This window comes from Hyla sarda, chromosome 3, assembly GCF_029499605.1.
Source record: "Hyla sarda isolate aHylSar1 chromosome 3, aHylSar1.hap1, whole genome shotgun sequence".
NCBI lineage: Eukaryota > Metazoa > Chordata > Amphibia > Anura > Hylidae > Hyla > Hyla sarda.
The window spans coordinates 260,834,709-260,848,627 of NC_079191.1; the positions used below are offsets into that span (position 1 = coordinate 260,834,709).

The window sequence follows — 13,919 nt, forward strand, 5'->3', positions numbered from 1 at the left end:
TACTGTGTCCTTAATTGCAAAATGCTGTAATTTATTCAAACTGTATTGTGTTATTATTGCCATAATACACACAGAGTCTTGTCAAAACCTGCTATGTAGAAAAAGAGATAATGAATAATTTTTTCAATGGCATTACTATTCCTTTGTTAGGCGTTAAGCATTAGTCAAAGGGGGCATTTCTAGTGCACAGTATAAAAGTCCTGTGTTTTAATACATCTGTTGAAAGTGAATACACTGAGCACGTAAGAGATGTAGAGTCCTGCTGTGAGATTGGGGCCTAGGCAGCCACCAAACAGCTGACTGATGGACTGGAAGAGACATGCCATGCAATAACTGAACCTGAGGAAGAGCTTTTAAGACACTACCAAAATAGGCCTTGTAGAAATAAAGAGGGACACGCCTGTTTAAAACATAGTTTTTGATAATGCACGTAATAGAAGAAGACTCGACGACTCACCATTCTGTAGGAACTTCTGTTTATTCCGTCACAAAATCATAGAAGACACATAATGCAGGGAAGGGCAGAAAGTGAGACAGGGGGTGCGGGTAGGACAGCGCAGTTTCATGCCGGTCTGGTACTTCCTCAAGCCACAAGCACACACGTGTGCGTGTAGCTTGAGGAAGTGCCAGACCGGCACGAAACTGTGCTGTCCTACCCGCACCCCCTGCCTCACTTTCTGTCCTTCCCTGCATTATGTGTCTTCTATGATTTCCTGATGGAACAAACAGAAGTTCCTGCAGAATGGTGAGTCGCTGAGTCTTTTCTTCTATTATGTGCATTTGAATGAGATTTCTACACTCGCTGCACCACCTGAATCTGCTATTGAACTGTCCGGTGTTACTTTTTGGTTATTGCCCCTAAAATGGTTTCAGCATTGCGGTGGTGCCCGACCCTCCTATCGTTCTTACCAGTGATAGTTTTTGATAAGTCTGGCTTAAAAGCACAAAAGAAAAACACAAACAACAAACAAATATCCATAATAGAGCTGACAGCAAAAGAGTAAGATAAATAAAAGCATATTCTCACCTTAGGTCTTTGTGTCAGATTGTGGTCCAATAAAGACCAGCATAAAATACAAAAAAAACAAAACAACAACAAATACATGGGAAAGGGGAAAACAAAACCCTGGTAATCCCTGTGCGTCGGGTAGTGAAGGCTAGACCTACTTGCAGAGGTAACAATGGGGGCACTCATCCTAAAAAGGATATCCCCCCTTCCCCAATCTACCCCCTTGAAAAAGACCCTAAAATTCCCTTCTGTTTGAATCCCTAAGCATTTCAACTGCATAGGCAGGATCCTCAAGGGAATGGATCGATATAGGGGGGCTAAATCATGTATCAGATAAATAAAATGGTAACTGTACTTCTAATTGTATAGTGTAGATTGGTACCTACCAAGATGTATGGACACACTTTCAATGCTGGCACTCTGTAGGAGTTGGTAAAGTTGACATGTTTTAAGTATAATTCAAAAACATAGGCGATTTATCAAGCTGTCTCATAAGATTCTTTTTGTTTCCCAAAGCAATCAATAAGGGCTCAGCTTTTATTTTATCAGAACAGTATGAGAATTGAAAGCCGAGCTCTGATTGATTGGTTGTAATGGGCAACAATTTAAATCTAATTGTAACACATCTCCCTGATAATTTTGCATTACAGCAATTCTTATTGGTGTATAATTGGAACCTGTCAAACAACAAATAACCCTTCAACCCCCAGCTGTTGAACCTTCATGATAGACCACAGGGGGTGCTTTATCAATACTTTTAAATGCATATACAAGGTTAAAAAAAATCTACTAGCACTTAAAAAAATGACACAGAAAATATATAGTGTTCTGTCTTGCAGCAACGGTCAAATACAACAATAAAAAACCATTACAAAAATGTCATTGAAAGACCCAATGTATATGAGAGGAACTGCTAAATAACAGTTGTTATATACCAAAGTGCTCCAAACCTGCAATAAAATATTACAAAGGAAGCACAACCTACTGAATAAATGTTGTTGAAATCTCTCTGTGATTGCCTGGCAATGGCGAACTTGCAATACTATGTGAGCAACAGTTTTGTTCTAAGTAATAAGCAACCTCGGCCACAGGGAAAGTGAAAAGAAAGGGGAAAAAACAATGGTCTACAGGAAAAGGGCAAATATGATGCTTTATTTTATTGCTGGTAGATCTGAAGGAGACATATTTTTGTAGCTTGAAAGCAAACTTTTGGAGTTGTAATACAATACAGTAATAACAGTTCAGCAAAATGAGAGCCTACTGTAACAGTGGGACAGTTCTGCCAGTGAAACTTGTACTTAAAGCCATTTTAGCTATTCCCTAGGCTGATGTATTGTTTAAACACAAAAGTTATACTTTTTTTTTCTGAGATAAATGTTTTCAAAAATGTGAGTGAGTTATACGATTCAGTGAAATGAAATATTGATTTGGTTATGCTGGCACCAATACTGTAGGTCATTTTTAATAAGACACACAAAACATAGATTTTTTTTTAGAATGTTTTTTTATTTTATTGTATTTTTTTATACCCCAGTTGGCAAATCTAATAACGTTCCCCTTGTAGCAACTAAAATAATTGCTGTAGCTAAAGTTTAAAATAAAGATTGTACATGAAAGGAACGAATTTGCCTCGTAAAATACTAAGCAAGCTATTGTGGTAATGTGCTTTTCTATAAAAAAAAAAAAAAAGATTTAGAATGTCCCTGAACCCTTGTGTGTTCTTAAAATACGTGATATATATCATTACACATACCAGCTAATAAAAAATCCTTAGTAAATATGAATAATTGTGCAAATAACACCTGCATAGGCCCATAAATCTGGCACCTCTGATAAGCCGTTGTTTGAGAGAACCGCAGCACTCTTCATTACACAGTCAATGGGGCCAGAAGCCATGTGCCTCTCATTGTGTAGTGGTTGTGCTGTGTTACTGCAGCTCAGCACTAGTTTTGTGAATAGAGCTAGGTTTGTTTAAATAATTAGTAACTAAGTTATATTTTTCCACTATCCTAAATATATATAATAATGATAATATATTGTTTAATAACATAATGTAGCTTGAAAACAGACTTTTACCTATTAACACAGACTGCTGTATATGTATATCAGCTGTGTCCTAACATACAGCAAAGCAAGCTTAAGAGCTGAGCTCACTTTATAGACAGTAGGTGCTGGCTGCTATCAGTATAAGGCACATACCGTCAAAGACCAACAGTGTAAATTTTATTACTCTAACTAAAAAAAATCCAGAAATCAACCTAATTTATTTTGCATTGTTTGGTGGTATTTTCTTGGGTAACTGAATTGCAGGATTATAACAATATGACAATATTCTGTAGGTTCCTTAAATGGGGTTGTCTGGGGATTAAAATATTTTCAGAAAAGGTCATAGCAGTGGACATTTTAGAGTATGGGGCTAGTTTTTGCTAGTGAGATGGGGGATTTACACTAAGTAAAAGGAATAATAAGCCAGAAAGTCATGCCCTCTCTAAATGGCAAAGAAAAAAACTGATTTCATAATGCATCATGTGAATGAAGCATATTGCTTAGCTATAGAGATCTTTGGAGAAAGAACAGAAAGCTGGAATATTGTGCTAAATGGTCTACTCAGTCTTCAAATCTCCACCCTGTTGAGATGAGGGTCGCGATAAGATTAGAGATGACCATACAAGTCACATGCCCTGTTAAGAGCTACGAAAGTTGTAGAATAAAAATTCCTAAATATTTTGAAAACTAATAATTTCAAAACCATAGTACAGTAGCTCATAATGGAGGATACTTTAAAGAGTAGAACATCTATAGATAATGAAGTCAATTTAATTTACTAAGTTAAAACCGACTAGTTTTTGTCGGGTTATTCCAAGTTATTTTGGTGCATAGTATCTGCCCCATGTCTGCAGCGACAGTGTGCACCAGAAAATGCAACAAACGCGACATTGCATTTTGAAAAGCCGAAAAAGGTGTGGTCTGTCACAAAGGGGGTGTGGTCGGCCCAAAAAGAGGTGTGGCTTCACAGAAAATTCTGTGAAGAAATGGCTGGAAATTTACATCTAGAAAAGGCTTATCAGAAAATGTTCTGTTAATCCCCTTAGTAAATAGAGGGGAATCCTGTAAGTCTGAAACAACAATTCACACTAGTAAAAACCTGACACTATTAGTAAATCAGGGCCAATATATTGTGCTGCATTGCAGATTGCTAATCTTCTTATATTGTACAATTACCAAGTCAGTTACTTAACATAGTGTACTTGTCTTTTAGCATGTAATTGTCATGGGAAGACAGGTGAATGCTATTACGATCAAGAAGTGGCTAACAAGAATCAGAGTCTGAATATTAATGGCGATTACATTGGTGGAGGAGTCTGTGTCAACTGTACTGAGAACACAGCTGGAATAAACTGTGAGACCTGTATAGATCGCTTTTACCGACCACAATGGGTACAGTATATACTACATTTCTGATTCAATTATCTCTCTCTTTTATGGTACCAGACATTGTAAGATAACCATCTATTTTGATTTCTTTATTAGCTGTCTCCAAACCATCCAAACCCTTGTCGGCCATGTAATTGTGATCCAATAGGCTCAGTACATGATGTGTGTGTAAAGGACTTAAAAGCAGCTACTGAAGGTAACAACTTCTCTTTATAATACGTTAATATACCATACATAATATAACGAGAACCCTGACATTGGACTTCATGCTCTTTGCTAACTATTAGCGAGATTTATTTACAGTTTATTACTGTTATTTTTAGTATTAACATAATCCTCAGTGCAGTACACAAAATATCAACACTAAGATCCATACCTGTGAGGCACACAATTTCCCTATTTCAGACACAAACAGACACAGAGTCAGTTTAACAGGAAGCCTGGCAGCGCAGCTGCTGAATGCCATATTTGTACCACTAAAGTGTCATATTGTTGGCAACCAGGATGTCTACAGTAAAAAAAAGAATGGCTTATAATTTATTTTTGCCCTTTGCTAGTTTTGAAAATCAACTCTTTTTAGTGAGAATTTCTTTATAAACCATCTTAACCAGCCTAGCGGTATTCCCGAGCGTGACTCGGGGTTAATTTTCGCTGCTAGAAGCGGTAACCCCGAGTCACGCTCGGGGTAGAATTGCAGAGTTGCTGTGCGGGCTGCACAGTATATTGCAAAAGCAATGGAATCGCGATTTTTGCTTTTTGCGATGTAGTGATGCAGCCCCCGGGAAAATATGTGATTATCTGCTCGGGTCGGCTCCCGTGGCGGGGGCCGGCCAGAGCAGGTAAAGACATATACTAAAAGTCAGTGTTTCTCAACCAGGGGGCCTCCAGTTGTTGCAAAACTACAACTTTCAGCATGCCCGGACAGCCAAAGGCTGTCCGGGCATGCTGGGAGTAGTAGTTTCACAACAGCTGGAGGCACCCTGGTAGAAAAACACTGAACTAAGTGTAAAAGTAAAAAGGAAGAAAATAAAAAAACCTTTTGCTCACCTAATCCCGGTCCCTGCAGATGTTGTTCCCCTTCGTGCGCTCTGGTCCCTGCTCTCTTCACTATGCATCTTACAGGACCTTTCCCTTTTCAGCCAATCACAGGCCGCAGTGGTGTAAAGCCTGTGATTGGCTGAAGGGGAAAGGGCTTGTTCTGCAGCAAATACACTAGGTTTGAAATCTGCCGGCAAACCTAGTGTATTCTGCTGCAGGACAAGAAAAGGTGACAGAGGGGGGAATGTGACACAGGGGAGAATGTAACAAGGGGGGGGTAATGTGACAAGGGGGGGAATGTGACATAGGGGGGGGATGTGACAGGGGGGAGGAATGTGACAAAGGGGGGATATGACAGGGGAGGGAGTGGAATGTAACATGGAGGGGGGAGAATGTAACAAGGGGGGCGGGAGAATGTAACAAGGGGGGGAATGTGACAGGGGGGGATGAATGTGACGGGGGGAGAGTGTAACAAGGGGGGAGAATGTGACAGGGGGGATGAATTTGACAGGGGGGGGGAGAATGCAACAAGGGGGGGGGAATGTGACAAGGAGGGGGAGAATGTGATATGGGGGGTGGGAAATGTGACAAGGGAGGGGGAATGTGACGGGGGGAGATGTGGAATTTCAATGCAAAAAATTGTACCGCTTTTGGTACAAATTTCCAGACGGAATCATACCGCTAGGGAGGTTAACGGGGAGATGATGATTTTGCACACAAGTTATTACAGAGCCAGATAATAGACAGAGTGGACAGACGTCTGGCATTACCTATACAACAAAGCTGATGTGTGAACAGACGAGTCAAACAGCCCGGGATCCATGCATTCGGATTAGATGGTGCTACGAGTGTAAGAAGTCCAAGCAATGCAATGTATAAAGAAGAAAGACTTGGCAACTCACCGTTCTTCAAATAAACTTCTCTTTATTTCAAGAGGTGTGATATACACATCAGGGCAAGGGAGGGCTGGACGAGAGGCAGGGAGTGCGGGTAGGACTGCAAAGTTTAGCGCCGACCTGGCACTTCTTTGAGCTACTTGCAAGTAGCTCGAAAAAGTGCCAGGTCAGCACGAAACTGTGCAGTCCTACCCGCACCCCCTGCCTCACGTCCAGCCCTCCCTTGCCCTGATGTGTGCGTCGCACCTCTTGGAATAAAGAGAAGTTTATTTGCAGAATGGTGAGTTGCCAAGTCTTTCTTCTTTATACATGTTATTACAGAGCCAGTCTACTTCTCAGTATATTTTTTGGAGTGTGGGATGAAATTCCCCTGTCATAGATTGATTAAATCAACTTATGTGGATTACTTCATTCCTGACTAGTGATGAGCGTCATTGCCCATATTTGAATTCACAATATTTCGCGAATATATAGACGAATATTCATCCTATATTCGCGAATTTTGCATATTCGTTATATTCGCAAATTAGCATTTGTTAATATTCGCATATTCGCATATGTCAATATTCACATATTCGCGTATTCGAGGAAGAAAACAGTGAATGCGTGGGCAACTTTACCATTGGTTGCTAGGGATGTTGCTGATAACCTTTGACATTTGCATCATTCTAATTGGCCCACAAGTGAAAAGAAGAATATTCACATATGCGCATATGCGGGAAAAAAAGTGAATATTCACAATTTTTAATATATAGCGAATGTATTCGCAATATTCACAAGTTTGCAAATTCTCGATATTCGTGATATAAATCCGAAATGCGAATATTCGCGCCCAACACTATTCCTGACACCTCTAGGTGTGGTCCTGGATCTATACCTGAAATTGCATTATATGTACATTTTGTTTGCAAGTCTAGGAGTATCACCATTAATCACATTACCACCCTGTACCACCAAGTATTGTCATTTTTATACCCTAAATGAAAATAAATCCAAAAATCAACCTATATTATTAAGCATTGTTTGGTGGTATTTTCTTGGGCAACTGAATTGCAGCATTATAAGTTAATATATTAATAGTCTGGGGGTTAAAATATTTTCAGAATAGGTCCTAGGTGCTGCTAAAATCCACAGTTAGTGCAGTCTTTCCAGCACCTGGTTCCTGGTTGCTGTTTGACATGGAATTTTCCTAAGAACAGTGGACAGCAGTTTGCAGGGAAGTGAACTAGCCAGTGGCAAAAATTCTAGAATCTGACACTACAGGTTTTTCAATTGAATTTATTTTACTATTAAAGGACATCTACGAACCTTGCCGCCTGCCCTGACCTTCTGCTACGTCTGACCTTGCCTCTGTCTAGTCCTTCTGTCCCACGCCTTCTCAGCAGTCAGCGAGGTTGAGCTGTTGCCGGTGCATACGACCTGGTTGCTACCGCCGCAGCAAGACCATCCCGCTTTGCGGCGGGCTCTGGTGAATAACAGTAGCAACCCTAGAACCGGTCCACCGACACGGTCCACGCCAATCCCTCTCTGACACAGAGGATCCACCTCCAGCTTGCCGAATCATAACACATCTGAAACTCTCTTGAAGGAAATTGCACATAGTAGCACAGTTAGTTTGAAAGATAAGTTTCAAGGGTAAAGAATCATTGTCATGATAAACATTAATCGTCCTATAAGCTTTCCCTACGTCAAAAGAGGCCGAAAGAAAGTCTAATTCTTCTTTTAAAGGTGCAAATACGGGATCCAGATCCTGTTGACTGCACCAATCATCCCAAATTTTCCAGGCTGATCGGTAAGATGATCAGATACCTGGAGCCCAGGCATCAGAGAGGATGCTCTGAGCAGAAAGTAAAAGTCCGAGACTAGGGTTTGTTGAACCGAAATGAGCCACCAGGGATAAGGTTTCTATTTGAATCAGGGGATGAGGATTCCCTAAAGGATTCAGTAGAATGGAAGAATGAGATGGAAGGATGCATGGTAAATCTATTGTCATTTCTAGAACCTGGGGAAACCAGGATTGAGTTGGCCATAAAGGTGTGAGTAGCACCAAGGTTGCCCCCTTTATTTTAATTAGAAGAAGAAGTCAAAGGATAAGGGCAAATGGGGGAAACATGTAGAGTCCCCGATGGCCAGATATGGAGGAGAGCATTGTTGCCCATGGTCTCCAGGTCTGGGTGCCAACTGAAGTATTTGGGAATCTGTCGATTTAAATGGGATGCAAAAAAATTCCTCTGAAAAGGACCCCAGGGAGACTGAAGTTGATTGAAGTTGTCGGTCAGGAAATGGGAATTCCAATCTGCAATAGAATTGGAAAGGCCCGGAAGGTATTCTGCTTTGAGGATTATGTCCAGACAAAAGTGTCAGAGCTACTTGGCAATGTTGGCCAGATGATCCAAGGCGTTTGACATATTGCACTGCTGAGATACTGTCCATCCTCAGAAGAATGCAACAGTGAGACTTGTCTCTTCCGAAGCTTTTTAGGGCAAAAGATCCAGCCAAAAGCTTGAGGCAATTGATGTGGAGGGAAGCTTTCTCGGCAAACCATTTCCCTCCTGTGGAAAGGGAACCGCAACGAGCTCCCCAACTGAGGAGACTGGCTTCTGACTCTATAATCATGTCTGGAATTGAATTGAAGATAGTCTTCCCATTCGAGGTTTTAATATGTTGTCGCCACCATAGGAGTTCCTCCCTGGTATCTGGGGTCAACGCTATCTCGTCTGAGTAAAGTAATCCTTCCTATAAATGACGAGTCTTCAAAGTTGTACAGGGAAAATGGCTTGAATTGATGCTAATAAGAGACCTATTACGCAAGCTATGACTCGTAAAGATACTAGATTTTTGTTGGAGTGACCGGATTTCTCTCCAGATAATCTTCAATTTTCTGGATGGAAGACTCAGAGTTACCGATCAAGTGTCGATCAGAAAACTTTTGCAGGAGTCAAAACTGATTTTTATTGATTAATAAGAAAACCCAGGTTGGTAAGGAGAGATAATGTCCATTGAATATGGATTAGAATTAAAGACAGAGATTGAGCCATGATGAGAATGTCATCTAAATATATAATGAGGCGAACACCTCTGGATCTGAGCATTGCTACCACTGGTTTTAATAGCTTTGTAAAGCATTAGGGAACTGAAGAGAGACCAAATGGTAGACTTAAAGGGGTATTCCAGGCCAACACTTTTTTTTATATATATATCAACTGGCTCCGGAAAGTTAAACAGATTTGTAAATTACTTCTATTAATTTTTTTTAATCCTTCCAATAGTTATTAGCTTCTGAAGTTGAGTTGTTGTTTTCTGTCTAACTGCTCTCTGATGACTCACGTCCCGGGAGCTGTGCAGTTCCTAAGGGGATATTCTCCCATCATATACAGCTCACAGGACGTGACATCATCATTGAGCAGTTAGACAGAAAACTTCAGAAGCTAAGAACTATTGGAAGGATTAAGATGTTTTAATAGAAGTAATTTACAAATCTGTTTAACTTTCCGGAGCCAGTTGATATATATATATAAAAAGGTTTTGCCTGTAATATCCCTTTAAAATTTTAAATGTATTGACCTTCCCATAAAAATTGGAAGTAAGGCTGAGATAGAGGGGGCATAGGCACCGTGAGGTAGGCGTCTTTGAGGTCTACCTTGGCAAGCCAATCGTGTTGTATTAGTAAAACTCTCAGCAGATGAATATCCTCCATTTTGAAGTAGCTGTAAAAGACAAAATTGTTGAGTTTTCAGATTTATGACCAATCTGTCACCGCTGTCTCTTTTTGACCAGAAAAATGCTCAGAAAACCCTGGGAATGCCAAGGGAATTGTATAATGGCGTTTTTGGAACATAGTTCCTTGATTTCTGCATTTACAAGTTTTTGGTCTGTCTCTGTGAAAGTTGTAGGATGGGGTGTTTGTATTTGTACTGGAGGACATATAAAATTGATTTGATAACCCAACACTGTACTTTAATACTTTATTGTTAAACAAAGAAATTAAAAACATGATAGATAAAAACTTCCATGGTTACCTACAATAGAGAACAAAAGGAGAGAAATACCAACATGAAACTGAAGAATGGTGAGGACTCGCATGTAACAAAGATAGTGATTAAGATAAATTAATACAAGTCCCGCCCAACAGGCTGAAAGTAGTGATAACCAATAATAAACAAGCAGTGAGAAAAAAAAAGTGCCAAAATAATAACTACCAAGTGGTTATAAAGTAACTAGATGTGAGCCGTCACCACCCGATGTTTCGCCAACAGATGGCTTCTTCCGATGGCTACTTCAGTGTTGCGGTCAACCCTTCTATGTATATAGCCCATTAGCCATTGAACATTCAGTAAAACAATCAGCTGACCCATAATATTAGATGGTGGGTGGGTGTTTCTGGTCTTCCCCCTCCTGATGGCTCTCGTTGTCCGTGTGCTGCTCACATCATGTGACCTAATATGATGGATCAGCTGATTGTTTTACTGAATGTTCATTGGATAGTGGGCTATATATATATATATATATATATATATATATATATATATATATATATATACATATATATATATAGAAGGGTTGACCGCACACTGATCACATCCTGGAAGAAGCCATCTGTTGGTGAAATGTCAGGTGGTGACGGCTCACATCTAGTTACTTTATAACCACTTGATAATTCAATTTTTTGGCACTTTCTCTTGCTGTTAGCACTGCTTGTTTATTATTTATTATCACTACTTTCAGCCTGTTAGGCAGGACTAGTATTGTATTTATGTTAAGCACTATGTATGTTTCATGTGAGCCCTCACTTTTCTTCAGTTTCGTGCTGGTATTTCTCTCCTTTTGTTCTCTATTGTAGGGAACCATGAAAGTTTTTATCTATCATGTTTTTAATTCCTTCGTGTATCAATAAAGTATTATTTTGATCTATAAACATGTTGTTTTCTCTTGTGTATATAGTTTAGTGTTTTGTGTGGGATCACTAATTTATGTGGGGACTTTTTTTCAGTTTATTATGAACCTGACACTGTGTTTAAAATCCATGTGTTTGTGCTGATCAGAGCCCAAACATGGATAAAATGAGCAATTCAATCTCCTAAGGAAAAAAGGGAAGAAACTGGAAGAATAAGATTGCTCACCTGTAGATGCTCTGGACCTTGGGAAGTTCCTTTGTCCTGTGTCCTTCCTGTGTACCTGACCCATCTAGAAGTAGTGATGGGCAGCATTGCCCATATTCGAATTTGCGATATTTCGCAAATATATAGACGAATATTTGTCCTATATTCGCGAATTTCGCATATTGGTTATATTCGCATATGCGAATATTCACGTATTCCAGGAAGAAAGCAGTCAATTCCCGTATTCGAGGAAGAAAACAGTGAGGGAGTGGGCAATTTTGATGCAGGGGACCATTATCGGGAGTGGGTGCAGGAAAAGAAGGGAGCCGCAGAGATCGGAACATTGGAAGACAGGTAAGATAATGCTTAATTTTATGTGATTTATTAATACATAATCTAATGAATGAATGAATGCTACTTGAATGATTGATGTGTTTGATTGACGAGTGATTTATGTACAATGTTTCATGTTGGTTATTTTTATTATATTTTATTATGTAGATATTTATAGTAAAATATGGGATTTTAATATATACTTATTGTTAATACATACATTTTTATTTAATGTGTATTTTTTGAACATGTAAAATGTTAGATATGTGTTTTACACTTGCGCTAACCCAGTGTTTCTGTTTCCCAATGAACCAGGGTGCCTCCAGCTATTGCAAAAGTACAACACCCAGCTTGCCCTGACAGCAAAAGGCTGTCCGGGCATGCTGGGAGTTGTAGTTTTGCAACAGCTGGAGGCACCCTGATTCGTTGGGAAACACTGCGCTAACCTATTTCTGTTTTTTCTTTTTTTAAATTTCCCTCTCCCTTTACTGAATGGTCAGTAGGTTAATGAAATGCATAGTTAATTGCCGTGGGAATTTTTTTTTTTATTGATGAAGTCACAAATGTTCAATTATCAAATTATGTCTTTTGTCAATAAAAAATTTCCCCACGGCAATTAACTATGCATTTCCTATTCATTAACCTACTGACCATTCAGTAAAGGGAGAGGGAAATTTAAAAAAAAGAAAAAACAGAAATAGGTTAGCTGTTTGTAAACAAAAAAGTTTTTAAAAACTTTAGTTTTTCACAATTTCGTAGGTATGTACAATTAATTTTGTTATGAATTCAGATTCATTTGGATGTAAATATTTTGTACGTTCGGATGTATATAGTGGAAAACAGAGAATAAATAAAAAATATTGTGCCTCATTTACTAAGCTGAAACCGACCAGTTTTTGTCTGGTTATTTTGGTGCAGAGTGTCTGAGACATGTCTACGCCAGTCTGCGCCAGTTTGCGACAGTGTGCGCCTGGGAAATCCAACAAACCCGACATTGCACTGTGAAAAGCCAGAAAAGGGACGTGGTCTGTCGCAAAGGGGGCATGGCCAGTCCAAAAATGGGCGTGGTTTCACAACCCGACCGATTTACTATTGAATTCACAGAAAATCCTGTGGGTAAATGGCTGGAAATATCGACCTAGAAAAAGCTGGTCAGAAAATGTTCCCAACTTTTTCCAATAGTAAATAGAGAGGAATCCTGCAAGTCTGAAACAACTTTTCCCACTAGTAAAAACCCGACACTCTTAGTAAATGAGGCCCATTTTGTGAATAAAAAATTTATAAATTAGAATTAATGATTAAATCATGTATGAATTAAATAAATAACAAATTAACTTATTAATTATTACCTAAAAAGACCAATAAATGCACAAAGGAAAAAAATATATATTAAGTAAAATATATAGCAATTTATAGAACAGAGAATGAAATATTAAGAGGGGTACTATAGTGAATGAATAGTAACACCAGGGGATGCCAAACGACAGCTGACTAAGCTTAGTCAGAAGAGAGCAAAGAACGTGTGATGCTGTAGTAACACGGGAGACCGACTGACTGAAAGAGCGGTATCTGAGGGAGGTGAAAAGAGCACAAAGCTGTAAAACCAGCTCAGCGCTAGCCGACGGAGTAACAGGGCGGGCACTGACAGGCAAGATAAGAGTGGCTGAGTAACGGAGATAAGAAGCTAAAAATAGCAACACTGCCCAACGACAAGGAGGGGAGGGGGGGGGGAAACTAAGTCAGGTAAAATGATGACAGACTAAATAGGAAAATATGAAAAAAGGAACCCAGGAAAGCTGGGTGATAGGAATAATGCAAACAATAACAAATATGACAGGCTGAACAGAATATATATGAAATAAATATTAACTAAATACTAAATAAGACAATGAATAATATATTATGAACAATATAAAGCACTTATGAAATGAATGATACTAATCTCAGCGGGAGCAGCAAGAAAGAAGGAAGTCCCATGATTGCATAGACTATTTATCACCTAGGATCTCATGCCATTGGCTAGTGATTGAATGTTCATTTGCATATTTATTTACATTTTTCTATGTGTAAACATTTTAACTGCTTGCGGCTGGGAGTAAAAGAAAGAAT

General features: G+C 39.3%; 1 protein-coding gene across 2 annotated transcripts in view; it reads left to right on the top strand.

The window, feature by feature from the left end:
* Positions 1 to 13,919, top strand: part of LAMA2 (laminin subunit alpha 2) — a 943,701-nt gene that overhangs the window by 340,287 nt on the left and 589,495 nt on the right. For both annotated transcript variants that reach the window (XM_056566521.1, XM_056566522.1), the window contains 2 exons: positions 4,269 to 4,447; positions 4,541 to 4,640. In XM_056566521.1, the coding sequence (XP_056422496.1) occupies positions 4,269 to 4,447; positions 4,541 to 4,640 (279 nt within the window). The remainder of the gene's footprint in view (positions 1 to 4,268; positions 4,448 to 4,540; positions 4,641 to 13,919) is intronic.